Below are 27,794 nucleotides of genomic sequence, written 5' to 3'. Positions count from 1 at the left end.
TTATGGCTAAGACTACTACTTTGGTGGTTTTTTTTTTTTTATCTAAAATCCTGAGACCAATCTCATAATCATTGAGATATTATTCTAGCAAAAAAATTAAATTTTGAATTCATTGCTTGGATCTTGACCTTAGAAAATTGGAGTATTGATATTCAATCCTAAGGGGTTATCTTTTCCAAGCACATAGAATATTAAAAAACTAAACCCTTTGCTGCAAAATGTGGCATGATGGCCGGGCTACAATAGCTCAAAGCCAGGCCAGGGCCATGAAAGGGTCAACCTAGCCTAGGGCAATGATAGGGTCAATCTAGCCCAACCCCTTTATTTTTATCTTCACCCCCGCCTCCGCCACCGCCACCGCCACCCCCACCACCACCCCCACCGCCTTTAGAGTATAGTAGGCTCGGTCCAATCTGAACAACACTAGGGTAGAACCTCTCTTCAACCTTGGCTAGGCCAAGTTAGACTCAGGTAAGCTAAGACCAGGGTCGAACTAGGGCTAGGCTGGCTCGGCCCATTGTCAGCCTTTACAATCAATGTTTTAAACTTAGCGTTAAGGAGCAGGAGTCACCTAGGTCAGGTTTGGTCCGTGGGCAATCAGAGTTTCCTCTATAATTGGTACACATAATTATTTAATTAATTGTTTGATCAAAATATTGACAAATCATCCAACCCAAAATTGGTGATTGTCGACAACGTTTTAAAACACTGATTAGAGTAGTTTTTTTTTTTACCCAATTTCAGATTTTAAAACACTGATTATGATTGGAACCTAAAAGCCTCCACCAATGGGCATCTTAAAATAGAACTTTAACAAAAGTTCTCTAACAAATCCAAGTACAGCGGATTATGGTTGTTTTAATTATCTCATCTCATCGACAATTGGAATCACATCTAAGGTATTTCGAATGTATTTATTTTGAATATTTTGAATGTATTTATTTTGAATTTTATCTCTTATTGTCTTACGACTTATCCATATCAACATCCTTAATAAATTTTATTTATTGTTTTTAAACTAAACATATATTTAATAAATATAATTTTTTCTTGTCTTACCACATATCAACATCCTATTTTTAAACTAAATATATATTTAATAAATATAATTTTTTTTTGAATTTCTTGGAGTTAAGAGCAAAAACACTTTCCTGTGAATAAAGGAGCAATGACATCACAAGGTTTAACCATGTCTTAATCCAAAGCCATTTATTAATGGAAACAATACATTTAAAAATATATAAAAATAAAAGTAAGCCTCCTTAGAAGATTCTTCTAACTTAACTTCAAAAAAAATGCTCGAGAAAAAACAACCATGTTTCATCCATTAAGACCCTAAAAAAACCCTCCACATTTGAACCCTAACAAACTTGAATTTTTCCACAGAAGAAATGGAATTCTTCTCTGCATATGATCCATGAAAATCATAATCTCCTAATGGTAAAGGAGATGAAAACCCTAATTTGAAAAACCTGACATTTTTCTCTGAACCCATGACATCTGAACCAGAGAATTCTCAATACAATGAGCCCTCCAATAACAGAGACTGGTTCTTCCCTTCTTCCTCTTTCTTTCACTCTAACCCTAATCAGTCGTTCAAAACCCTAAACCCTAGCTCTTCTTCGAGAAAGGCCTACTCAAACAAAACCCTAACTGGATCGAATTATGCACAGAACAGGTCTCAGAGGACTGTAACGAGGCCCTATTATGAGAGGAAAAGCTTTTCCTCTTTTGAACCGTCGATTCCTCGATCTGATGGAAGAAAAAAGGCAGAATTTTACACTCACCGGCGTGAAACTGCAAAACCGGCTCTTTCTTCGAGAGAAAAGCAGAAATTGCCGCCGGAAAAACCAGTTGCGTCGATGGAAAACCGGAAATCGTCTATGGAGTCGTTCAAAGGGCGGATTTGGACGGTGGCTTTTCCGGTAAGCAGTTTTCTAGGCCTGGTTTGTGGTTTTCGAGCTTCGACAGGCTAAAATGGAAATTTGCACACGAGGGCAGGGGTGGTTTACGAATGTTTGGGAGACGGACGCAAAAGGGTATTTTTTTAGCTGCGCAAACACAGGGGTGTTTTCGTCATTGGTAATTATTGAGGGTTGGCAATGGAAGTGGACCTGACCCATATAGGTCTGGGTACGAGTTAAAAAATTGGACCCCACGGATAGGGTTTAGGTTCAAATCTTGGATTTGAATACTATTCAGGTCCGGTATTATTTTTGGATCCTGAAATATGTTTAAATATAGTTGAATATATAGATATTGTAATTTTTGGGTTGACTTCGGATCCCACATTATATTTTTGGGTTGGGTCCAAATCCGGGTTGGGATCGAGTACCAGGACCTGACTAGACCCGTTGTCACCCCTATTAGCTGAGGGAGTAAAACGGAGCCAATTCTGGTTCAGTTAAGTGATGCAACTGCTTAATTACAATAAATCAACCTTGTTTTGTTAAATACTTTCTTACATGCCCCCACGTCATGGGCTTCAAACCAAGAAAGATAAAAAAGAAAAGCATGAATTTTTATGGGCTCTCTCTCTCTTCTCTTTTTGTGTAATTAATCGACAATCCTGATTTGCCATACCTAAACATTTCGAAAGAAATCAGCTTTATGTCCCACAAAAATAGAGGAAAAAAAAAAAAGATTCTCTCTCAAAAATGTAATTCATGGTCATGCTATACTTCTACGACCTATCTATCATAATTCTTTTTGTTTCCAAAATTTCGATTTGTACTAAAAAATTCTATACTTGGGTACTCCATATACTGACAATGCAGTCGATATCTTGATCGCCAATTATACTTGTTTGTCGTAAAACCATACTTTTCTCTGAATCTCCCCATTTGCCATGGATGCGAATGTTATGGTGTACCAACTTTCGTCATATGTTTTCAATATTGAATTATGATCATCACTAGCACATTACATATAATTGGTCAAAATGATATATGAAGCTGCTGAGAATTTTGAATTGATGATTGGAATCAGGTTCTCATTTCATGTTTATGTACCCTTCTACACAACAAATTTTCCTTACGCGATCAAGTGAAAAATTTACAGGTGAGTTTGGTGCTAATAATTAGAATTTAATTTACCAATTTAAGAAACACATTTTTCACACTGATTCATGTGTGTGTGAGAGAGAGAACGAGAGAGGGAGGGAGGTGCATTATTGATTGACGAGGCTTGCAAGTTTCACAATGAATTACTTGAATAGGCTTAACAAGTATTTTCTTCTGCAGGATCAAATCCACATGCTCAATGCGAAACTTCAAGCATGCGATATATCAACATTCGTTAGCCTCGATGAGGGAAACCCACCAGAAAATGCCCTTATATTGGAGAGAAGTTTTAAGTTTTTTTCTCTAGTTGTGGCATTTGGGTTTTTGTTGATCATTTTTATTTTTGCCAAGTATGTGGATTGCCTTCCAAGATCAAGAAGATCAAATGACAATAATAAAACTTTGGAGGAAGTTTCTTTAAGCAAGCAGCTAGCTTATCATATTGATGTCGCCTTATCAGTTCATCCATATGCTAAGCCTCTGGCCCTTTTAGTTGCCACATTATTGCTTATTTGCCTTGGTGGGTTGGCTCTTTTTGGTGTAACTGATGACAATTTATGGGATTGCTTATGGCTGTCTTGGACATATGTAGCAGACTCTGGAAACCATACAAGTTCTGTTGGGTTTGGCCCAAAGTTTGTATCGATCTCCATAAGCTTTGGTGGAATGCTTATATTTGCCATGATGCTAGGACTTGTCTCTGATTCAATCTCTGAGAAGTTTGATTCACTAAGGAAGGGTAGAAGTGAAGTGATTGAGAAGAACCATACCCTCATTCTTGGATGGAGTGACAAGTTGGTACGCCTAGACATTGCTTTTCTTTGTACATTAATCTTTTACTATTTTAACACCCCATTATGACTGCAGAAAGAGGAAAAGATGCACAGAGATAAGGTGTCATATGATGTTATATTAGATTCTTAATATGAAAGCAACAAATTTTAAGTTCTTCTGCGTGATGCTTATTAGCTATTTGAGCAGTGTTAATTGGTTTAGTTAATAAAAAACTGTGTTTCTTCTATTATAATACAGGTTGGAGTTATGGATGATGTTTAACGTTGAAATGCTTATGGCATTTCCCTTCCAATTTGTGATAATGACTTTATCGATATCATCATATTCTAAAACTTGGGACCCAACTTAAATGTGCCACAAAGAGAGGAGAAATTTATTAGTGAATAGGGAGGACTTATTTTCTTTCAAATTTTGCTGTTCTGTAGCTTATATTTCATGATATTATTTTGAGAATTGAGGTATATATGCCAATATATATTTTCGAATCGGGAGTGTGCTAGTATTATATGCTAAAATGGGATATAATAATTTGTATCACTATCACACATGGTTATGCAAGGACTTACTTTTTCATGGTCCACTAGTGTTTTCATTTTTTGTTCTATTTCAGGGCTCATTGTTAAATCAGCTTGCTATAGCAAATGAGAGCCTTGGTGGAGGCATGGTAGTAGTCTTGGCAGAACGTGACAAAGAAGAAATGGAGCTTGATATTGCTAAAATGGAATTTGATTTCAAGGGGACATCTGTCATTTGCAGAAGTGGAAGCCCCTTGATTATTGCTGACTTGAAAAAGGTTCGCTCTGACCTTGTGGGAAACCAAATAGAATTCACAGCTTTGTACTTCCTTGTTCTATCTTGTCGCCTGAGATTCTTCTACTTGTTTAAGCATGCGTAATTGGCAGTTTTTTATTGGTGCTGTAAATATTATTGTTTGTTATTTCTGCCTTTTTTATATGTTGTCTTAAGACAACTCTGCGGTGACAATTTAGGTTAGTGTTCTTCATAAGAAGCATTTTCTAGGCTGATACTGTTGTATGATCCCTTTTCAGAGTTGGTTATTCCTGGTTCCTTAATCAGTAATTGGTGTTATAAACAAGATGATAGGGAAACCATATATTCTTGGTATAAAAATACTTTTTAAATTATACCTTTTCTTTTTGAACTTTTGGATATACTACATGGGGTTGCTTCTCGTATTAGCACCTGTGAAAGAAAAGTATTATTTGACTGTTAACACATTCTATAGTGCATGATTAAATTATGTGCCCCTGGTTATCTTGCATGTGCAGTTTTGAATTTGGGAAATTCAGATTATCATATTTATTTCCTTGTGTCAGATGTCCAGGACCTAAATTTCTATAATGCATTGAATTCCAAGTTCAAATTCGACTTTTGTTGCAACATCCTTGGCATCATATGGTCTTAATATAAACCTTCAAAAGCAATTATTTGACCGTCCATTTAGAAGTCTCTTGTTGGGATGCCTTCTTCTTGTATGTCACCATATCATGTTTTTCATAGGTATCGGTTTCTAAAGCTCGAGCTATTGTTGTACTTGCTGAAGATGGGAATGCAGACCAGGTAATTCTTTTCTTCTGAACCGATGTGTTCTTTTTCATGAGGAGAAATAATGCATTACTAAATTTATAAGTGATCATATACAGTCCGACGCACGAGCTCTGAGAACAGTTTTAAGTTTAACTGGAGTTAAGGACGGTTTGAGAGGACATATAGTGGTTGAATTGAGTGATCTTGACAATGAGCTCCTAGTTAAGCTTGTTGGTGGAGATCTTGTTGAAACAGTTGTTGCCCATGATGTTATTGGTCGCTTGATGATTCAATGTGCTCGACAGCCTGGCCTTGCTCAGGTGAACTTTGAATCACTCAAACCTTTTTCTTTGTTTATATTATTCACCAATTCCTTGAATTCCATCCTATGCTATTGGGGTTTTTGTTGTTTTATATTTAACTCCAAATTCATTTTCATTCATTGTATTTTTTTGAGAATTGGAAGTATAGAGCAAAATGGTAGATAGTGATCATTAAGTGTTTATAATGAAGTTGTAATCGGAAGTTCTTCACTTGTAACATCTTGTTGCTTTTCTAGTCGATAGTTCAGCAGTAGAATTCAAAATCGGGATGTAATGTTGCAATTGCTAACAGCTCTTTAATGCAATTTAACTAATTTAAAGACACTTCTTCAGCGAGTGTTGGAAAATCTTATGGTCTTTGTTTTTTGGAGAGTGTGATTATATAGTTGTTTGTTATTAGACGAAATCATTATGAAGGTTACAGGTAAATTGTAAGTGAATTGTGCAAAACCAGAAGATCTTGTTTCTGGAAAAGGCCTTCAATATAATGTTCCATTCTCTTTTTATAATTACTGAATCCGTACTAGTCTCCAACTTTTTATTATGACATCTTCAAACGAATTCTTAAGAAAATGTGTTGGATAATTAGTAGCAAGCATTCCAAATTTTTTGAAATTGTGAATTTTTTACTTTTGGCAGTTTTCTAACCAAGCCAATGATTCTTCAGATATTGTGGCAAAAGGAAGAAGGTGATTTTATTTTTTGGGCACTTCAGCAGTAGGATTCAGACCTGGGATGTAGTGTTGCTATCACTAACAAATTAATTAATCAAGTCCGAGCTCAATCCTATTGTTTTATTTTTATTTCTGTGATAGTTGAGGAATCAGCGGCTTTGATGGATCTTGTTCGAAAATATTTCTTTGAGCTTTATAACGGGCTAGTGATTACATGTTTATGAGGTTACGAAACAACATTTCTTGGGCACTACCTAAGTAACATTCCCTATGATTGTGTTTAAGTTTATATATTTTCTAGACACTTGACATAATATTTCCTGTGGATGAATGTAACATTTCATTCAAATGCAGTAGAAGATTGATAATCATTCCAAGTTAATATTTGCTATTAAATTTGGAAAGTTTGTGTCCTCAGATACATGCGTCCCCTTGGTTTTCAATGGATTTAAGACCCGAAAACCTCCCAAACTCTGCAAATAAACCTCCGCAAATCCATTTTCCCCTCAAACTTTTGAATTTGGAGAATGATGCAGATTCGATGATCTTTAAAAACTTGAAATTGATGGTCCCAAAAAAATGGTTCAAGATTGGCCATTCATCTTGTACCAGTTAAAAGGCTCAAAATTATTTTATTTTTCAGATCCATGATTATGGAGTCAATAGTAGTTTTGGATCCTCAATCCATCTCCAAGATGGATCTTGGAAGGGGGGATGCGTGCAGCTTGGGATGCACCCTAACCTAATCCATTTAATTCTTATAATGATTTTTTTTGGATTTTCCTTATGAAAAAAGTGTTGCTCTCATTTGTTTCATTTTCTTTCAAATAATTGGTTCCAAGGTGCAACAAATGATATAAGTTTTGAGTTACTTTTTGCAGCAGAGTTTTTAATCGAGTTCGTTGCTTTTCATATAGCATGATATCAATCTGCCCATGTTATAGTAATCATAGAAATTAACTTTGTTTAAATGATGTGACTTTTTTCTCAGATATGGGAAGATATTCTTGGTTTTGAAAATTGTGAATTCTACATTAAAAGATGGCCACAATTGGTGGGTATGCAGTTTGATGATGTATTAATTAGTTTTCCTGATGCCATTCCTTGTGGCATTAAGGTGGCATCCAATGGTGGAAAGATCTTTTTAAATCCATATGATGGCTATGTTTTGCAAGAGGGAGATGAAGTTCTCGTCATAGCAGAGGATGATGATACCTATGCTCCCACGACCTTACCACAGGTGATCGTACAAAATTCATAGTACATTTCCATTGTTTTCTTTTGTCATCCACTGCATGAGGTTGTAATTGGTCTTCCATATGCTCTCTTTGTTTTCTAAATTGAGAATAACAAAGCTAGATAATTAGGTTCTTATGCTTTGAGCAGCTTTGTAATCATTAAAAATGTCATATTAAATGTTTAAAGCTATCTTGTTTGGGTTATTGAGTGTCACACGTGACACTTTAATATTTAGAGACATATTGTGTTTCATTAATCTTGGGTCGATAATCTAGGAAATAGAGAGATTGAGGAAGATGTCACGCATAGAATTAGAGTTGGGTGGGCAAGTGGAGATGTGCAACTGGAATTTATGTGATCGCCGGATACCAATGAACCTAAAAGGCAAGTTCTATAGGACAGCCAGTAGACCAGCTTTGCTCTATAGGACGGAATGTGGGTAGTCAAAAAACAATATACCCATAGAAAGAGTGTAGCGGAGATGAGGATGTTGAGATGGATGAGTAGCGAGACAAGAATGGATAGAATTCAAAATAAATACGTTCGGGAAAATTTAAGTATGGCACCAATAGGCGATAAGATGAGAGAGAGTAGACTTATGTGGATTGACCATGTGCAGCGCAGACCTGGTACCTGTTAGGAATCGCAAGTTAGTTCAAGTGGAAGGTTCAAAAAGAGCAAGGGGTAGTCTCAAAAAGACATGGTTGGAAGTAGTGAGAAAAGATATAGGGACTTATCGCCTCACTGAGGGTATGACCTTTAATAGAGCAGAATGGCGGACCAAGATTCGTGTAGCCGACCCCAATTAGTTGGGAAAAGGCTTTGACGATGATGATGATGAATGGTGTTTATTGAACATGTGTGTACCTGGCTAGTTGGCTGGAGAACCAATTTTTTTATCGACTTTCATGGTTGTCTTCAGTCAAATGAAAATATGATCTTTTCATGAATGTTTAATGTTATCAAAAAGAAATGTAGTGATTGTTGGAAATCCATTTGACTCCATGCCTTGGATGCCAATGGCCCAACCTTTACTTATATAGCTGCATTTAGATTTGGATATTGACCAAAGTACACAGAAAAAAAAAATGGTCCCTAATGTAGGTTCCATGGCCATCCTTTTTATACATGGGAAGTATCAGACACCTATAATGGCTGTTCATATGCTGAAGTTCTCTCTAGACCCCTTTCTAGTATGCATGCTTCTAGGCCATAGGGAGGAGAAAGCGCTCTTACCTCTCTCTCTCTCTCAGACTAGACTGACAGGAGGGAAGGACAAGTTTACCCATGTGTTTATTGTGCTTGTTGGAGTTCATAAAAGTTATGGATGTTTTGCTTAGATACTACGGTTTGCAATCAAAATTTTGATGCCATCTTGTGTCATGTGTTGAAGTTGTGATCTTTTTATTGTGTTATGGTATATTTCAGGGAGTAGTACTTTGCTTACTCTATCTTGCAAAGGAGCAATGAAGGGTATGGTCACCTAATTTAGTGGTCTACCTATCTGAGAGAATGACATATTGGTAGTGCCGCTAGATCTTCTATTCCAATTTTTTCCCATTTCATATTATTCCTTAACAAGGGTGTTGTGTGGAATACGTGTCTCTAGTGTTTAGTGGTTTGGCCTAAAAACCCAGTATGGCCCTTACACATTCGTACATCTTTTTACATATAATTTTAGTATTTACATGAATCATAAAAGAATCTCAAAAATAATAAATGAAATTTAAAAGCTCAAAAATATAAATTTATTTTAAAAGAAAATGAAACTATTTTTATTTCTATTCTTTTGTTAAATGATGCTTTTTATACCTTATTAGTAATAATATTTTGCATTATGTATGTTACACATCTTTGATAGTTCTAGTGGTAGAACCATGGTATTTATTTGGAAGAGTGCAAGCCCATATTCCTTATACACTAGTACATCTTTTTACATAATTTTAGTATTTACATGAATCATAAAAGAATCTAAAAAATAATAAATGAAATTTAAAAGCTCAAAAATATAAATTTAAAAATATAAATTCATTTTAAGAAAATAAAACTATATTTATTTCTATTCTTTTATTTAAACGACACTATTTAAACTTTATTACTAATAATATTTTGCATTACGAATGTTACACTTCTTTGATAGTTGTAGTGGTAGAACCATGGTATTTATTCTGGAAGAGTGCAAGCCCAAATTCCTTGGTAGTTTATATTTTAGATAAATATAATATAAGCCACATGTAAATTTTAGAGATAGTATTTTGAGCCCGTGTGGTCCTATGGGACTAATAAATTTTTAGTCTGTGTGGGACTATGTTAATACTGTGGCTCTGTGGGACTATATTAATTTTGAGTTCGTGTGGGATTATATAATATGATAATAACATGCATTTCATATGAATAAACACAGGATTTCCTTTTTGCAGTCCTGTGATACTTTTAAATTTTTTATACTATTGTAATAAATGCTAAATGTGCTTTTTACAACAATAATGCATTCTCAGGCATTTATCTATATTAAAGAGACATGCACGAACTTCAAGACCCACAGGCGTTACATTCTTATTTTAATATTATTCTATTAACATTCTAAACTCTAATATATATTTTCCATTGTTTTAGTAAATAGCGAGTGATGGCCCACGTGGTAGATCCATATGGTCTATTTAAGCCATCTAACTTTCAAGTTCCTTGCTGGTTTACAAATCAGGTTTGACGACTTCTTTCAATTATAGAGAAGCGGTACACCATGTCTTAGTTGATAAGTACTTCATGAGCCATATGTTACCAGACACATATGGCAAATGTGTTGATGACACGTCCACACATGTTGAAACATGATCGTGAAACAAGGAGTGGATTGTCTCATTGACCATTGTTGTGGAGAGTTGAGGTGAATTGACTAGCCATAAAGTATTTTTCTAGAGTAATGGATAATTGAGCATCTTCACAAAGGGTTTGGTGCTCTCTCTCTCTCTCTCTCTCTCTCTCTCTCTCTCTCTCTCATGTGTATATATATATGTGTGTGTGTCTAATTGCACAAATTGTCTTAAAATTTCCCATAATCTGATTTATCTACTATAATCAGAGGGAGACTAGATGTTCTTAGCTAAGCACCTGTATAATCCCATTCCAAAGGAATCATTGTGTTGAGCATACAAATGAAGTTCAATTACGATCCGCTCTATATTCGTTCAAATTCATTATTTCAGCACATGTAGGTCTTCTGAGAATTGATAGTTCATGTTGTAAGAAAATAATTGTTTGATTAGTGAACAGGCCACAAGTTAAGGATTCTCCCTCCAACCCATCTCTTTTTCTATATGTGTGGGCATTTGCATGCATGTGAGTGTGGCCACTGACATATTATCCATCTGTTTGAATTTTTGTGCTTGAAACTAAAATATGAAATAAAAAACGCCAGCTATAATGGGATATCCAGTCATAAAATGCAGATTCCTACAATTTAGATTCATTTAGGATGATCCCTCCTCAAGTTTAATTAGAATAAATGTGACTCAATTAGGACTTACAAAAAAAATTCATCGATTTGATAATTCAGGTCAAGGAAGCATCATTCATAGATGTTACTCGGCCACCAAGAAAGCCACAGAAGATTCTACTTTGTGGATGGAGGCGGGACGTTGATGATATGATTGTGGTAAGATCTTGCTTTCTGTGCCCCTAACGTATCCTCTTCTTTGCCTCCATGCTGCAGGTTTGGAGAGGATCCCTACCGAAAGATTTCAGTGCTCCCAAATTACCAGAAAGAATACTTTATTGTGGTTGGCGCCGAGATATGGAGGATATGATTATGGTAACGTAATTAGGTCTACTAACACCAATGCATGTCTTGCTTGTGAAAAATACTCTGGATAATGACTAACAAGTGAATATTCTCAAAAAAAAAAAAAAAACTCTGGAGAGTGACTTATTGATTACAGTAGAAGTATATGATTATGGTAATTTTATTATATTATTTTGGCACTATCCATATGAAGAATGACTTGTTGAGTGCTTCAAGTATTTTTCTTGCTACACGATTGCTAGATGCATTAACTTTGTCCTCGAGAAAAGTTTTGCTCATGGTTGTATATATTGGGATTTTATCCTTTTTCCCATTGATCTTTGCCATCTTTCCCATGGAACTGATGCATATAAACTAACAAACAGTAATGCTTGTATCAAATATCTTTTTAACCAATGCTTGGCATTTCTAATGAGCATTTTCTCTGTTATCTTTTTCATATGTGTTTCGCTCCATATCCTGTCAGAATGATGTGCATATGTGCAATGGCATGCCCTTGAAGTTTTGCTCTAGTGAGAAGTCTTATTTTTTATATATTCTATGAATGGTATTACTGAAGGCATATCACAACTTGTCACTTTTTTTAGGTCTTGGATGCCTTTCTAGCACCTGGCTCAGAATTATGGATGTTCAATGATGTTCCAGAGAAAGAGAGGGAGAAAAAACTTATTGATGGGGGTCTTGACATTAATCGGTTGGAAAATATATCACTTGTTCACCGCGAAGGAAATGCTGTGATTCGTCGCCATTTGGAGAGCCTTCCATTGGAGACATTTGATTCTGTCAGTGAGGATTTCTCCATTATAGTATTTTTTTCACCATTCCTTTGTTTTGATATTATTGGTTTCTCTTGTTATGCAGTCAATGTGTTTTATTACTATAATAAATTAACTGCCCTTAAATTTAATTTCTACGAATTTATGTTCTCATCTCCTCTATATTCTCTGATTGGTTTAGAGAGAAGCATATGACGATAGTATATTATTACATCAAGAGAGGGTAACAATCATTGCGGCACACACTGAATGGGTGAGGATGTGTTTTGGGCACAGATTTTGATTCTTGCTGATGAATCTGTGGAGGACTCCGCAATTCAAGCTGACTCACGATCCCTTGCTACATTGTTGCTTATCCGAGATATTCAGGTATTTGATTTGACATTTTAACCAGCATTAGATCTGTATTTGGAACTTTTTTGGGCTACTTTTCTTTCTTTTTTCCCATTTGGTTGACATGATGCTGTGGTGAGTACTGTAACAAATGTGCTCCTCCCCCCCCACCCCAAAACAAAAAAAGAAAAAACACATACACGTGCACAAAGAAACTTAAACCATTAATACTATTCAGACATATATTCTAAGCTTTGTCCCCATTATGAACTCTGAAATCAGAATTGTATAAGTGACACTCTCTGAAAGCCATTCCTTTTCTTCATAATGACAAAAACGACATGATTAATTTTTGAGGTTTGCAAAGCTCTTTTCATTTTCTGATCCTACGGCTGGCTATGCTTTGATTTTGACAAATTCATGTGTTATATGCATACTCAAGGGAGGGGGGAGAGAGAGATAATCCAGGATAAATGTAGACACCACTAGTAAATTCAATGTTCATATGTTTTACCTATTCTTTGCAGGCAAGGCGCCTCCCTTTTAGAGAATCCATGCCCACCCATGCTAACAGCAGGGGGAGCCATTTTCAAAGTTCATGGATCGGAGAGATGCAGCAGGCTTCAGATAATTCAGTGATTATAAGCGAGATTCTTGACCCCAGGACTAAGAATTTACTTTGCATGTCAAGAATCAGTGACTATGTTTTATCAAATGAGCTCGTCAGCATGGCACTTGCAATGGTTGCTGAAGACCGCCAAGTGAACAAAGTTCTAGAGGAGCTCTTTGCTGAGGAGGTAACTTTTGCAGTCTCCTGTTTTGCTTTGTTGTGCGTATGAGAGAGAGAGAGAGAGAGAGAGAGTTCAAAGTTTAGACGAGTTATATGTGCTGCTTTCCTCTGCTTTTATGATAGTGCGGGCACACATGCATGTGTGTGTGTGAGAGAGAGAGACAGCAAGAGAGTGTGGTTTAAAAATTTCTACTGATAGAGAGACTTTTATGTGCTGTTTTGCTTTGTTTGAGTGAATGGTTCAGTGTAATGTTTAGAAAGGATTGTATTGTTCATGTGACTGTTATGCGATTTAGGGTATAAAATGTTTTCTGCTCTGTGTATGCATGGCTGTTCATGTGTGTGTTTTTGTACGGTGTGTGTGAGAGAGAGACAGAGAGAGCATTGATTTAAAAACCTGTCTGCCCAGCACCTAGGCGGTTGCTTAGACAGGCTAGGGACCTGGCTGCATCGCCCATGCCTAGGAGTGGGCGCCTGCCTACCTTGCCTAGGCGGTTGCTCAAGGTAAATGGGCAGGAGCCCAAGGTACTGTGCCCCCCTAGGTGAAAAGATACCCATCGAATGGGGTATTTCTGGTTTTTTTTTTTATTTGGATCATTAAAAAATGCATGAATATGTTCTTTATATTAAAGGGGGCACTTCTTGCCCCCTTATGAACTTGGGCGGCCTAGACCTCGGCTGCCTAGGTGACACCCAGCGTTTTTTGGAACACTAGAGAATTGTAATATCTAGAATTGTACTGGTTTAAACCATTTTGCTATGTTTGTGATCAGGGAAATGAGATGCAGCTACGGCATGCAGATCTTTATGTTCGTGAAGAAGAGGAATTGAGCTTTTATGAAATAATGTTGCGAGCACGACAAAGGAAAGAGATTGTTATCGGTTACCGTCTTGCCTCGGCTGAGCGTGCAATCATTAACCCAACCTCCAAAGAAGTTCGAAGGAGATGGTCAGGCAAGGATGTTTTTGTTGTAATTGCAGAAAAGGAATGAGGTAAAATAGTGAAAGAATTATCTACCTCAAAAGGAAGAGAGAAAGAGGAGGGAGGGAGAATTCCTTCCTGGCGTGTACATGCATCTCTCTCTATCTCTCTCTCATGTAGCTCTTGGCTAAGCACATGGAATCGGCATTAGAAAGCTTGGAGTTGTATGTGTATGAGAGAGAGAGAAAAGTCTTTTCATTCACCACGCATGGAATGAGAAGTGAGAGCAGGATATTACCATTTGTACAGTTTTTTTTGTATTTTATTTTTGTTTATTTGTAATTTTGTATTCACAAGAATATAAGAGAGAGAGATATACGTGATAAATAAGTCTGGTAGAGAGAGTGATCTGGTGAAAAAAGCATGACACAGATGATCTGGTGAAATAGCATGGCACAGATGAGGGGTGAAAGATGGCCAAGGAATCCTATCACCAAACTTTGTACTGTCAACTTACAAATTATATATGGTGTCAGCGTGATCAGTGCAAGAACAAGAACAAAAAAAAAAAGAGGACCTAGGTTGTTTCGGCCCCAAAAGAGGGATGGTTATACAATGAGACCATATATCTTTTGTACAAGATGATTATAATTAATCTTGACCATTGGATGTGAAATTGGGTGGTTGCCTTTGTGTCAAGCTCAAACTTCAAAAGAAATTTTTTCGAATTTTGTGGCACATTTTAGATTTCACATCGGATGGTTATAAGTAATTGTGACTTCCTTGTTAATTATTTTATGTAATTTTTTTACTTTAAAATTCAATAATGAAAAAAGAGAGAGGCTTTTAACATTGGAAAGAAAGAAAAGAAGAAGAGTGAGGGAGGCTTTAAACATTAAAAAAAATGAAAAGAAAGAGTGAAGGAGGCTTTAAACATTAAAAAAATGAAAAAAAAGAGGGAGGGAAACTTTAAATATTAAAAACGAACCAAGAGAGAGGCTTCAAAGTTCGAAGCTTAGAGAGAGTGAGAAGCTTCAAAGCTCAAAGCTCGTAATATTGTTATAATAGTAATTTTTTATAATAATATGGTAAGTATTATATTATATATTATTTTTTAAATTATTAAATATAATATTATATAAAATAAAATAGAGGAACATATAATCATTGTTTAATTAGAGAAAACTTTGGCATGAGTGCCATGAACCTTGGTATCTCTATCGATTGACAATTTCTCTCGCACTCTACTTACAATCATGAATATGCACCGACGATATATGCAACATGCACAGTATATGCCTGTTGCTACTAAGTGCTAACATTTATACCTTAGAAGTAATTGTATCGTTAAAAATTGTTGTGTTTAAAAGAAGAGGGGACGTGTACTTATATGATCCATATGACCATAGAAAATCTAAGGTCATGCCAATAAAGTCCAACCAGTAGTTGGACAGCAAGGCAGATGGAGTGGGATCCACAATAACATGACATAGCCCAACTAGTGGTTCCCCTCTCCTCAGTCTCCATCCTTTGCTGTCCATCCATTTATTGGACAATGATGACGATCGTGACCATAGATTTCATCGTGACCATAGATTTCTTTTGTGGTAAAACAGATAGTTGTATTTCGTTGAGCAGTTCACAGGTAGGAATCGAACTTGAGACGTAGTCTTCCAATTGTGAAAAACTAATAACTCAATCTCAAGCACGATTCTTAACATATTACAGTATGCTTTCCACCAAGGAATATCATTCATACAAGTGAAATGACAAAAATTATTAACACCAGTGTGATTTTGTACTTAGTACTTCTATATTTTTTTTAGATTATGAATATTATCGCCATCATCAAAGCTTTTTCTCAACAAATTGAGATCGGCTACATGAATCATGATCCGTCATACTGCTCTATTAAAGGTCATACCCTCAATGAGGCCAAACCAACGTTTTTTTAAATTTAAAAAATATAATTAATTATTGTGCAACTTTCCCTAGAACCCAAACCATGTATATATAATTAAAAAAATTAAAAAATACCTAAAGCCCACGATACAAATGCATGGGTCCATTTGTAAAAATGAAAGGTGATAGGGTCTTCACTCTCCCATTCCCTGTTTTTGTTGGGGTAGACAAGTTTTGTTACATCGAATACAGCATCACACAAAGACTCAATTCAGTTACAAGGCCTCTTTAAATTGCTTTGAAACTGAAAAATCATACCCATCTTCATGTGTAGCCAGAGTTGAAAGTTTGCTCTTCAAATGCTTTTGAAATCAAGGAAACTGAAAAGGTGGTATGGCTCTGAGTGTAAAAATTATTCACCCCAATGTTTTGCTATCTAAAGAAAACATAATTAAGAATAAATCCTCAGAGCCAAGCAAAAATAGGAGAAAGTAGAAAACATAGCCAGCAATGATTTTGTCCTCGATTTTACCTTGGGCAATAACAATATACATGGATTCATAAACTTCTTTTGGTTGAGATCTTATCAGTTTACTCTTTTTCCTATTTCAAGTAAGAGCAATGTCTAAAAAGTCTCCAGGTGAGACATGTCAAGGTCTCGACCTTGAGGTGGTCACAGAAGTGACCGAGTCTAGGATCTGACTTGGCCGATTTCCTGAGAAATAACAACAGGAACCTAGACTCAGGAAACACATGATTTTTGGGCTTTTCCAGGTCTTCACGAGTTGACTCAGCAAGGTCATTCTTTTGTGTGGAGAGAGAGAGAGAGAGAGAGAGAGAGAGAAAAAGGTCATTCCTTGCTGTTTGTGCTTCTAGCCTTGCTCACAAGCTTTTGTGTGGATGTATGTGTGTGTGTCAGAGAGGGGGCTTGAATATCATATTATCCACTGGTATAAACATCACATTGGTCCCACACTCACTGTGAGGAGCATCGTTGTGCTTCAAATGAAAACCACTACAAGAAACTATGATGTTAAATTGCATAGTGGAATATTTATGTGATTTTATATTCTCCAAGAAAGAAGAAGAATAATTCATTTTGAGAAAGAAACAAAAAAATATTTCATGCCTCTTTGGGGTCCAAGTTCTCAGTTGAGGGGGGGGTACTCTGTTCGACAGGTGAAGAATGCTTTGCGGCGGCTTGGAGAACACGTGTTTGGACAGCTGTTGTCGAAGGGGACATTGGCAATTTCATCTTGGTGGGCTTGAGCTGCCCCACTGCCCATGCAAATGCCTTGCCTCCAGTTCTCACAGGCGTTAATAACAACCTAAATACACCAGCGAGGGATGATGATGATGATAAGGCTAGGAAAATAAATACAAGACGATTCATAAGAAATAGTGAGGTTTCTTACAACCCAAAAAAAAAGTACTTCAAGCACATGTGCTCCTCTTTGATCTATTAAATTCATGGTTCAAGTATTACGAAAACATATTCATATTTTGAGGCTCAAATTGTAGAGGCCTCATTTCTGAGATTTCCCTTGAAAAGGCAATCTTTTGTTTTTCTATAATTTGAAATTCTACTGTGACAAAATACTTGCATCATAAATATGATAGTAAATCTCATGTAACAAACAAGAGGAAATTACCTCAAATCTTCCTTTAGATCTTCTGAATCCTCATATGAAGAAATCCGTTTATAAAGGGTCTGGTAAAGCATTTGAATCCAACACCATAAGAGAGCATTTGAATCCAACACCATAAGAGAAAATATGGTAAGCTATATTCAAACCAATAAATTCGAGATTGCAACAATAACTACAATCCAATTGAGCCATGCGCTTGAGCCCACAACCTCATGGTTGCCAAAAATAGTGCCATCTCTTAGACCCACACCCTCAAGGTTGCAAGATCAGTTTTCTTCTAATTTAGATATGCCCGAGCACAACTTTGAAAGCGCAACAAGAAGCACCTTGCAATTGGGCCATGGGCTTCAACTCACAGCCTTAAGGTTTTAAGAAAAAACAGGCACTAAGTGATCTATGGGCCTCCACTCACAAACTAAAGGTTTCAACTCAAAACACTGACTAATTGATCTATGGGCTTGAACCCACTCACAACATCATGGTTAGATGTACTTTACCCCTCAATTAGGCCACGGGCTTGAAGCTCAAGATTACAGGCACATTATTGAAAAAGAGCTTTAAACCCAACTGAAGTTTAATCCCATATTGTCAATGCACAAATTAGGATGTAAAGAACTTATAACTGTAAAACTGGAAACAGAATCAAAGGAAAAGAAACACAGAAAAGACAAGGCAAGTTGATACAGTATACCTGTCCGAGACCGAAAATGCCAATGTATTGCAATGTTTTCTCCCATTCTACATGACAGCAAAAATTTTAAGATCAAAAAGTAATTCTTATAAAGAACAAGCACATTTTTTTTTCTAATTTTCCAATTATCTTGTGTTTAGGGGAGTTTTTCTATAAAGTAATAAAATCATATGAAGAGCAAAGAAAAAAAAAATGACTTCAAACATGACCTAAACACTGAATCTTTCCAAAAGTATCCCAATTAGCAATATTTTCCAAAAATAGCCACATAACCAACTTAAAGAGTTTTTAGGTAAGAAAGAAGAATAATGAGAGAAATGAGACGTTTTTTGGGTTAAAAAATAATTTGTAAAGATAAGAGACTACAACAACAGGCTTTCAAATTCCAAATCTGGTTTTCTACAGTGTCAAAATCTAACTTCCCCTTTTTATATTTCTGTCTTCTGTGCACAATGGATGATGGAACGATCTCATTGGGGAAAAATATAGGGTCCAATTTTTTCTCCAAAACATGGATATTGTTGTTGCCAGAATACTCACCCACTAAAGCATAGATGGCAGCTATGAGTGCCTGCATAAAGAGATCCACATAATTACTACGTCAATAAAATATTAACTACATATAAAAGAACCTAAGAAACATTCAAACCAGAACATATTATTCATCATTCACACTAAGGTTTTAACTATTAAGTGATTTTATTGTTTCAGTTGGAAGGCAAGCGCAGTTTTGAAGTCAAACATAGAAAATGAGAGAAAAGACTCTATACAACTGAACTGAAAAAATAAAACCTTACTCTATACATGTGTGTTCATGCATGAAGGCATGCTATTGCTGCTTCAATTGTGGATGACTCAAGTTGCATTGGGAAGACATTGGGGAAAATGTGCCTTCCCAAAACTGCTCAACAGGTTGAGCTTTGATTCTTTTTGTTCATTGAACAAGTGCATTCACAAATTTTAATAAGAATAAACCATTAACAACAACCAGAATAGGATATCAGAACAAACTTAAATTGATTACAGCTACAGTGCAAGTATAAGTAGTCTAACCGCAGAAGATGCAATAATTTTCCCAGGGGTTGGCTTGATATCCTCAATGATTTCCTCAGTTTCCTGCATCAAATGCCCATTAAAAACATGATTTTGCATAAATGTAACCTAAAATAAGAGAAAGTATTGTTCTAGCTTCATCACTAAATGAACTATCATTATTGATAGATAAGGAAAAGCTTGCTCTAGTCGTAGCATGAGCTACTACATGGAGTTGAAATATACACCTTTGAGGATCCAGAACTGAAAGATAAAAACTATATTCTATAAGGTGATGTGAATTTTATAGTTACCTCAATCAAGATTGTCAACGCTGTCACAGTTTTAAGATCTTTAACACGAAAACCATCTTTGACCCATGATATAAAACCACCTTGAACAAGGTAAGGCCTCTGTGTTATCAAAAGAAGCAGATAAGATCTTTGTGTTTTGTGACGCATTAAGGAAATCAAGCTTTCGAACTTGAATATGTTGATAATAAGTAGCTATATGCATGATACTAAAGAGAAACCATATCTTTGTCCTCTTTGATATTAATCCAGTGGTCAAGTGCAAGGCTCATTCTTATCAATCAAACAAAGAAATTTTCTAATAGGAATAGACTCAAGGTATAGGTGGTCAGGGTGGTATGGTGCCCCAACATGACTTGTTAGAGCTCCATTCCTACCACAGGTAGGGGTATCCTTCCCCACTGATCTACCCAAAAAGAAAAAAGAATAAGAAATTTGCTGATTGATACTTGCCTTAACACCAAGTCTCCTCAGGGATCTCGCAACACTTTTTGAATGAGAACCATTTGCATCCAAGACTATGACCTTGGAGCTGTCCTACATGTGTGAGAACAGAAGGATCCATATCCATTGCTTAAGATAATTGGAAATGTACTATCAGTATAATATTCATATGTAAAGATTACAGGTTTATGTTACATACATTGACTAATTTCAAATTTCTAATGACAGCTGCAACCAAAACATAGTTAATTTCTTTGCCGTTCTTCAAAACCTTCATCAAAGTATCATCTACCTGGAATTGAGATGACAAAGCATAATAGCTGATTAGTGATAAAGATTAACCAGAAACAATGTTTCTCAGAGCAAATTATGTATTTGAAGAATACAGCAGACAAAAATCAAGTAGAATAAATTAAATATGCTGAAGGAACAAAACATGTGGAACCAATAATGAGTTGAGTGGTGCCCAGAAATGAAAGAAGAACAAACCCATGAAAGTAGATAATGAAATTATAAATCTATAAGATCACAGATAAGTTGAAAGACCAAGTTGCACTTGCTGGAAAAATACTGTAAATTGCATACAAGAATGAATGAAAAGCCTTAAACAAGAACCAAATCCAGAATAAACTGGTTACTTACTGAACCCAACTTCACACACACACGCATACATACATACTTGAGTATGTGTGTCACTGTGTGCTCCTGATTATTGAATTCCAAAGACAGGGGCAAAAAAAAATGAAATATATCTTAACCAACCTTTGGGATATTTACACTTGCATATCTGAACCGGACCCCTCTTCTAAGATCTGGTACACCATCTCTCTCTTTCTCATCCTTTTACATTGTAACAGCTTCAGTCAAAATTCTTACAGAATGACATACAACGCATCATGCTTAAATAATTATTTTGCCTCGCATTCCTATAGTGGGAAAGCTCTTAGGATTGAAAGATCCATTGTTCCTCATAAACTACTAGAGTGAAATTAACCTAGAGAAAACTTACATACAGAAACTAGAAAAGCAAAAATAATTTACAATCCCTTGCCTCAGACCGGATATCAATAAGAACAGCACTGTCCTCCTTCACTAGCATCTCCAAGGCCAATTTAGGAGACAAGTCACCAGAGTATCCACCATACTTAAAGATCCAATAAGAAATTCTGCAGGAAAGCTATAATGGAAAAGTTAAGAATGATAATATGGAACCATCACAGGTTCACCAAAGAACAAGAAACGTCAATTTGTGTGCCACTTATTCAACACAAGGATCAATACAACACACACACACATTCTATATAGAAAGAGAGAGATGGACAAAGTACACAATATTTGAAAATATAAGAAAAAAGAGAAGAAAAGGATAAAGTAGCAAGTATAATAAGAGATCCATACCCCACAGTAGCTGAACTCCCAAGAAACAGAACAAAATGAAGAATTGGATCATTAGGGTCCAGACCAAGACTTTTTTCTAACCCTTCAATGGCAAGTTGCACCTGTTTCATAGTGCGCACTATTATTAGACTATCACCCTATATGTAATCTGTAGCTAAAATGCTGTACCTAAAAATGAATAACATCGGTACCAAGTGAATGCTTTGTGCCAGGGAAAGAACTAATCATTTAAATAGTTTTAGCCATGGTACAAAAAATATTTTAGAATTTGGATAAGAAATTGGAAAATCTGTTCTTGGGATGTCAAGAGTAGAAAAAGGAAATGAATATGGAATTTGAAGGAACATCTAAACGATCCATTATACAAAACAATTTCCAATTTTTGGTATGGTTTGGATTGAAAATCAGGCTATGATGGCCAATAGATGGATGCCTGCCACCAAGTCCATTTCAGTTTAACCAAACAAAGCCAAGATATTAATCCATAATCCTAGTCTTGAGATCAAATACACTGTACCTGTTGAAAAACTGGCCCAAGTGGGCTGAAGATTTCTTGAACTTTTTCTTCGGAGGAATTTACTGCATTCTGAGTTTCTAATGGAAGTAAATTCTTTGCAGACCCATATGAATAAACAACAAAAGATGCAGCATTTGCTAAAGAATTCTCCACAGCGACTACACCTTGTCTTAGGAAAATGATGGCCATGTCTGCTGCCTTAGAAGCACCTTCCTTGACGTCACCTGTGAAATCCACAAATCTGCCCTTTACAAGTCTCCCCGTGTCATCAGCTGAGGAAATGATATCATTTATTGCATGTTCGACAGTTTTCATTGTATTCTTGATGGAGTCCTCAATTGTTGAAGTGATATGACTGTATGTGTTCTTCATAGCACCGGTGGCCCTATCAACTGAACTGTCCATTGACTCTTGAATCTTAGATGTATATTGTTCTGCATTTTCTATAGGAAGAGATTCAGAAGCATTTGATTCAGAATAAACTTCTATTCCATTTTGACTAGGTAGAGGAAGAGAATCTGGAAGCTCATTTCCATTAGGATAATTGTACTGTGACTCCATTGATGAGGACATGGATGGTTCTCCCACACCATCTTGAACATTTAGATTATTTTCTATATCATTTTCTACCCCATTAGAGGATAAAGATTCTACTGGTTCAGATATAGTTGTATCTTCTACATATGCTGGCACATCATCTACAGGATATGATTCATCTACTGCTCTCAATGAGTAGCTATCATATGGTGGTTGTGGCCAATTATAGGCTTGCTTGAATGTAAATTCATGTAAATAATCTGATAAATCTGAATTCATAGCATCTTTAAGTAAAGTGTTTGTGCAGTTTACTGAGGCTGATGGTTCAGATCTCACAAGAACATGATCACACTCAAATCTTACAGCATGTGTCTTTAACAAATCTGTCAAAGTATGAGTTCTACTTCTTACACCATAGGGAAACCCCTCTTCCAGGATGCATTTGTACACAACAGTTTTCTTCCACGGGGCAAAGGTTCTTGGCCCACCATACCAATTGATCTGCAAAATCAGAATTCAAAAGATGTGAGGGTCATGGAATTAGTTCTAGAATTAAAATGTGCGAGTAAATGAATATTGAATAGGAGTGTATTGAGATACTTGGGGCCAAAAGAAATTCCAATTTATGAAGCATAAAACCATGCCAAGAGAAAAGCAAGGCAAGTTAACACGGGAGAGAGAGAGAGAGAGAGAGAGAGAGAGAGAGAGGGGTAAGGGAAATTATAAGAGAATTCAGGTGCTTACACTGAAAACAAATAAATATGAAAATACAAGAGATAGTTTTGCAAGGATTGTACGAACTTTGTGCACAAATTAAGATCAAGAAGCTTGCAAACACTTGAGATGAAAATTAATGCTCCCACCAAATTAGGCGTCATAGGAAACTGCACCGAACTCCCACAGCCTACTCTCTCTTTCCCAAGTAAGAACAAAAACCCTTGCTTGTTCTATGTAAAGGTGCAAGAATGGGCTACAGTGAATTAAAAAGGACCCATGAGCAAAAATCCCACTTTGTTATAGATTTCTTTCGTTATTTTTCTTTTTGGTAGTTAGAGTCTTAGTCCAAAACCAAATCGTTAAGACTTCAGGCAGAGACCTTCACAGGTCATCATACTGACTCAAGCAGATTACAGAATTAACAATAGACAAAATATACATTCTAATCAATAAAAAAATACAGAGTTTCCACTAAAATCATATCCATGACAATGGAGAGATCTACCATGAAATGTTGTTGAATTACCTGGTATTGTGAACTGCCAGGGGCAGCTGAGCAAACAGTCAGCATTGTTGCATCAAGAAAGAGCCTGAAAATTTATCATCCCCACAACTTCAACCAAAAAATTCCATTGAAGAAAATAAAACAAAAAAAAAAGAGATCAACCAATAAATTTCTTAATTTAATACAGAAGCAACAAAAGAACAACTAATAACTTCAAACTGTCAGCACTTGCACCAAGAAAGATGAAAAGTTATTCTCCTCACAACTTGAACCAAAAACTTCCATTGATCAAAAAAAAAAAAGTCGACCAAAAAAATTCTCAATTTAATACTGAAGCAACAAAAGAATAACTAATAATTTCAAACTGTAGATGCCCATGAAGCCACTCACACTGAATCATAAAACAAAAACGAAAACAGTGAGAATTAAGCATACCCCAACATGAATTTGTGGTAAATAAGTCATTAACCAATGCTTATAAGCTGGTGGCTTTCTCTCCTAACTCACCATTGTTGTCATGAAAATGGGCTTTTCAAGAGAACCCAAGTTTTAGGACAAGAAAAAAGGTCACAAATACCTACAAAGATTTGGAATCCTTTGGTGAAATTCTTCTGATCCAAAATAAAGGTGGACTATATAATAGGTGGGTTTGAACCATAGTATAAATATCTTATTCAAAATTATCCATTACGTTTCAACAGGTAGTGCATGAGGGCAGATATGATTGGCTAGAGAGAGAGTGGAATGGCTAGGCTATAGAAATCACAACAAAAATTGGGTGTTTATCCTTTCACATAGATATGAAATGTCCAATTGTATTTGTGAATGTGACTGAAACTCACCTAAACTTCCATTGAAATGACGAAATCCCCCCCCCCCCAAAACACACAATAGCCTGTCAAAAATGTTGAAGTCCTTTCTCTCTCCTCTTTTCGTGTTTCCTACGTTTTTGGTATTGGGACTCTCTCTCTCTCTTTCTTCTTTTGAACCCATAAGATTCGACCTTTTGCTATTGGGGTTTCTCGATTCATTTGATCACTGCTTTTCTAGACCATCTCTCTCTCTCTCTCTCTCTCTCTCTCTCTCTATAGTATGAATTAGAAACAACTAAGGCAAACCCATATACTCTTTTTGCCTTCTCTTTCATCATTGAATCCCTACTTTTCCATACCAACGTTGTTCAAGTATCGCACTCATCTTCTCTCTCTCACCAAATCTCCATGTACGCACTTTCTTTATATTCTCATCCTTTCTTTCTAATATCAACTTCATTTGCATACACAACTCACTCACTCTCTCTCATCAGCCATCTTTCTCTCTCTTCCTGTGAATTCCTTTTAAGACCAGAATTGTTAAGACATGGTTCCCATGTTTTCTCTCACATTCAATGGCCATGCACCCACTTTTCTCTCTCCTTAAAATCATATAATACCACAGTATCGGATACCCACCATTTGTTCGACAAAAAAACTGAACCAGATCAAGTTTTGCTATCTTTTTTCCAAAACAACAGTTTTGGAATCAAACACACCAAATACACGCTTTGCACTGTTCTCAATTCATGCTCGAAGCTGCTTAATCTCCCTCTAGGCCTGCAACTCCACACTCAAATCGTAAAATTGGGTCACAAAGAAAACCTCTTCTTGTCCAGTGCCCTTCTTGACTTGTACTCGAAATGTGGATTCATGGCTATGGCAGAATCAGTTTTCTATACAATGAAAGAACATGACGAGGTCTCGTGGACTTCGATAATTGCAGGGTGCTCACAAAATGGCCGTGGCCAAGAAGCTCTCGAGCTTTTCATTGAGATGGTAAAGGAAGATATAAAGCCCAATAGCTTCACTTTTGCTAGTGTTATCAATGCTTGTACAGGTTTATCCGCTCTTGATCAAGGTACACAAATACATGTCCATGTAATCAAAATTGGGATAGAAAGCAACAACTTTATAGCCGCCTCTCTCATTGATATGTATGCTAAATTTGGCGACATGGGTCGAGCTAAAATATTGTTTGAAACCTCCATTCAAAGTGATATTGTCATGTACACTTCCATGATCACTGGTTATTCTCAAAATTTACAGTGTCAAGAAGCTCTGAAACTCTTTCTAGATATGCAAAATGAAGGAATGGGTTGCTCCAAATTCACATTCGCTAGCCTTTTGAACTCTTGTGGGAGCTTGGCAGCCATGGAACAGGGGATACAGATCCATTCTCTGATAATTAAGAACGGTTTTGATTCAAATGTTTTTGTAGCCACCTCTCTCAATGATATGTATGCTAAATGTGGGTGCATAGATGAAGCTCGAAAGGCTTTCGATGATTCTAGGGAGAGAAACAGTTTCCTTTGGAGTGCCATGATCATGGGTTATGCTCAAAATGGACATGGGACCGAAGGGTTGAAGCTTTTCGAGGAAATGGTCGGTAGAGGCTTCAAACCAGACCATGTTTGCTTCATTGGTGTCTTAACAGCTTGTAATCATGGTGGGTTCTTAGACAAAGGGGAGTACTATTTCAATTCAATGAAAGATAAATATGGGTTGGCTCCAAAGCTTGATCACTATGCTTGCATGGTTGATCTCTATGGTAGGACTGGTCATCTAAAGATGGCCAATGACTTGATAGATGAGATGCCACTAAAGCCCAATTCAGTTATGTTGAGCTCACTGTTAGGTGCTTGTAAGGTTCATGGAGATGTAGAGCTTGGAAAACAAGTTGCAGATAAGCTTTTTGAGATGGAACCAAATAGTTTAGCAGCTCATGTCACACTTGTTGGTATTTATGCAAAGGCTGGTTTGTGGGAGGAGGTGGCAAAGGTTAGGAGGTTGATGAGAGAGAGTGGGGTGAGGAGGAGGACAGGGTGCAGTTGGATTGAAGTTGGGAAGAGAATGCATGCTTTTGTTGCCAATGATAGGGCACACCCTTTCTCACTAGAGATCTATGAGGTTTTGGATTACTTGTCATTGGATATGAGAGAGGCCATGCACAATGTAATTTAATTATGGATGCCATAGAAGCACATATTCACAGAACTTACTTAAGAATAAGGGTGAGAATGGGGTGGGTGGCTCGGCCTGGCCTGGCCTGGCCTAGTCAGCCTGACCCTAAAAGATAATGGCCTAGTAGGGCTACTACGACCCTGGGTTCTGTCGGACCTGCCCAGATCTATTGTTCTTCGCATATTTTTATTTTTATTTTTTTTCAATAGGCCTAACCATCATGACTAGGGCTGGGCTTGGGCCAAGGCCCCTTTGGCCATGTTAGGGTCAGGCCATGCCTGGGCCTGGCCTATGGGTATCAAGGCCGAGCCTAGGCCATGGCAATCTGGCCCGATGCCAGTCGTACTTGGGAAGATTTTTTTAAGGAAAAGTTTATATGTATCCGAGGCTCTAAACAATCAAATTAGAGCCTACCTCAAAAATTTCACTAAAAGAGGTTGTTTTGATGCCAAAAATATTCTCAAATTGATCATCTCGACATCAAGATGCATGTATATATGAAAAAAATGGATTTCAATTTTCAAGTTTTGAAAAGAGTGTATTTTGTAATGTATTTTTGGACCGTCGATTTTCAAGTTTTCATAAATCTGTCAATCTACACTATTTTTTAAGCTTTAAACTTTATAAATAAATATGAAAATATATTTTAAGGCTACCACAAAAATTTCCAGTATTGAAACCACATTTCTCGACACTATTTGAAGGTAGGCTCTAATTTGATTGTTTAGAGCCTAGGCTATGTACAAACTGCACCCTTGGAAATTTTGGGAACCACATGCAAGATGTTTATGATCAAAAGAAAAAAAAAAGCTATCTTTTTCCATTAAAAAA

At 36.5% G+C, this 27,794-nt stretch overlaps 2 protein-coding genes and 1 pseudogene across 27 annotated transcripts; 2 read left to right on the top strand and 1 right to left on the bottom strand.

The window, feature by feature from the left end:
• Window positions 1–33: 33 nt before the first annotated feature.
• Window positions 34–14,651, top strand: LOC18448666 (ion channel CASTOR). Of its 20 annotated transcripts, none has more exons than XR_016057347.1 (12): window positions 34–1,925; window positions 2,989–3,060; window positions 3,243–3,860; window positions 4,468–4,650; window positions 5,379–5,438; window positions 5,522–5,725; window positions 7,520–7,642; window positions 11,354–11,452; window positions 12,031–12,225; window positions 12,401–12,588; window positions 13,080–13,349; window positions 14,116–14,651. XR_016057347.1 is itself a non-coding variant. In XM_020676334.2 (12 exons), exons 1-12 carry the CDS (start codon window positions 1,494–1,496, stop codon window positions 14,332–14,334), a joined length of 2,568 nt encoding a protein of 855 aa, XP_020531993.1. In that variant the 5' UTR covers window positions 34–1,493; the 3' UTR covers window positions 14,335–14,651. The 20 variants fall into 20 exon arrangements, 9 of the variants coding, with proteins under 9 accessions (XP_020531993.1, XP_088725339.1, XP_020531990.1 ...); XR_016057352.1 differs by having other exon boundaries at window positions 11,198–11,452; window positions 12,496–12,588; XR_016057353.1 differs by having other exon boundaries at window positions 11,198–11,452.
• Window positions 14,652–17,077: 2,426 nt separating this feature from the next.
• On the bottom strand, window positions 17,078–24,924 carry LOC18448667 (Rhodanese/Cell cycle control phosphatase superfamily protein). Of its 6 annotated transcripts, none has more exons than XR_016057341.1 (14): window positions 24,403–24,757; window positions 23,989–24,052; window positions 22,209–23,246; window positions 21,692–21,792; window positions 21,345–21,459; window positions 21,056–21,133; window positions 20,493–20,585; window positions 20,303–20,381; window positions 19,853–19,951; window positions 19,560–19,622; window positions 19,047–19,077; window positions 18,507–18,553; window positions 17,819–17,877; window positions 17,078–17,494 (listed from the first exon to the last, which is right to left on the bottom strand). XR_016057341.1 is itself a non-coding variant. In XM_011630410.3 (14 exons), exons 1-14 carry the CDS (start codon window positions 24,408–24,410, stop codon window positions 17,290–17,292), a joined length of 2,085 nt encoding a protein of 694 aa, XP_011628712.1. In that variant the 5' UTR covers window positions 24,411–24,924; the 3' UTR covers window positions 17,078–17,289. The 6 variants fall into 6 exon arrangements, 3 of the variants coding, with proteins under 3 accessions (XP_011628712.1, XP_088725335.1, XP_088725336.1); XR_016057342.1 differs by having other exon boundaries at window positions 20,303–20,386; window positions 21,345–21,470; window positions 24,403–24,749; XR_016057343.1 differs by having other exon boundaries at window positions 21,345–21,470; window positions 24,403–24,749.
• On the top strand, window positions 24,903–27,005 carry LOC105421771 (pentatricopeptide repeat-containing protein At2g13600 pseudogene; annotated as a pseudogene). Its single transcript, XR_016057344.1, has one exon. The product of XR_016057344.1 is annotated as a pentatricopeptide repeat-containing protein At2g13600 pseudogene (transcript).
• Window positions 27,006–27,794: the final 789 nt, after the last annotated feature.

This window comes from Amborella trichopoda, chromosome 6 (assembly GCF_054954075.1).
Source record: "Amborella trichopoda isolate Santa Cruz 75 chromosome 6, AtrichopodaSantaCruz75HAP2 v2.0, whole genome shotgun sequence".
Classification (NCBI taxonomy): domain Eukaryota; kingdom Viridiplantae; phylum Streptophyta; class Magnoliopsida; order Amborellales; family Amborellaceae; genus Amborella; species Amborella trichopoda.
The sequence above is the reverse complement of the archived record's forward strand: the minus strand, read 5'-3'. Positions and strand labels throughout refer to the sequence as shown.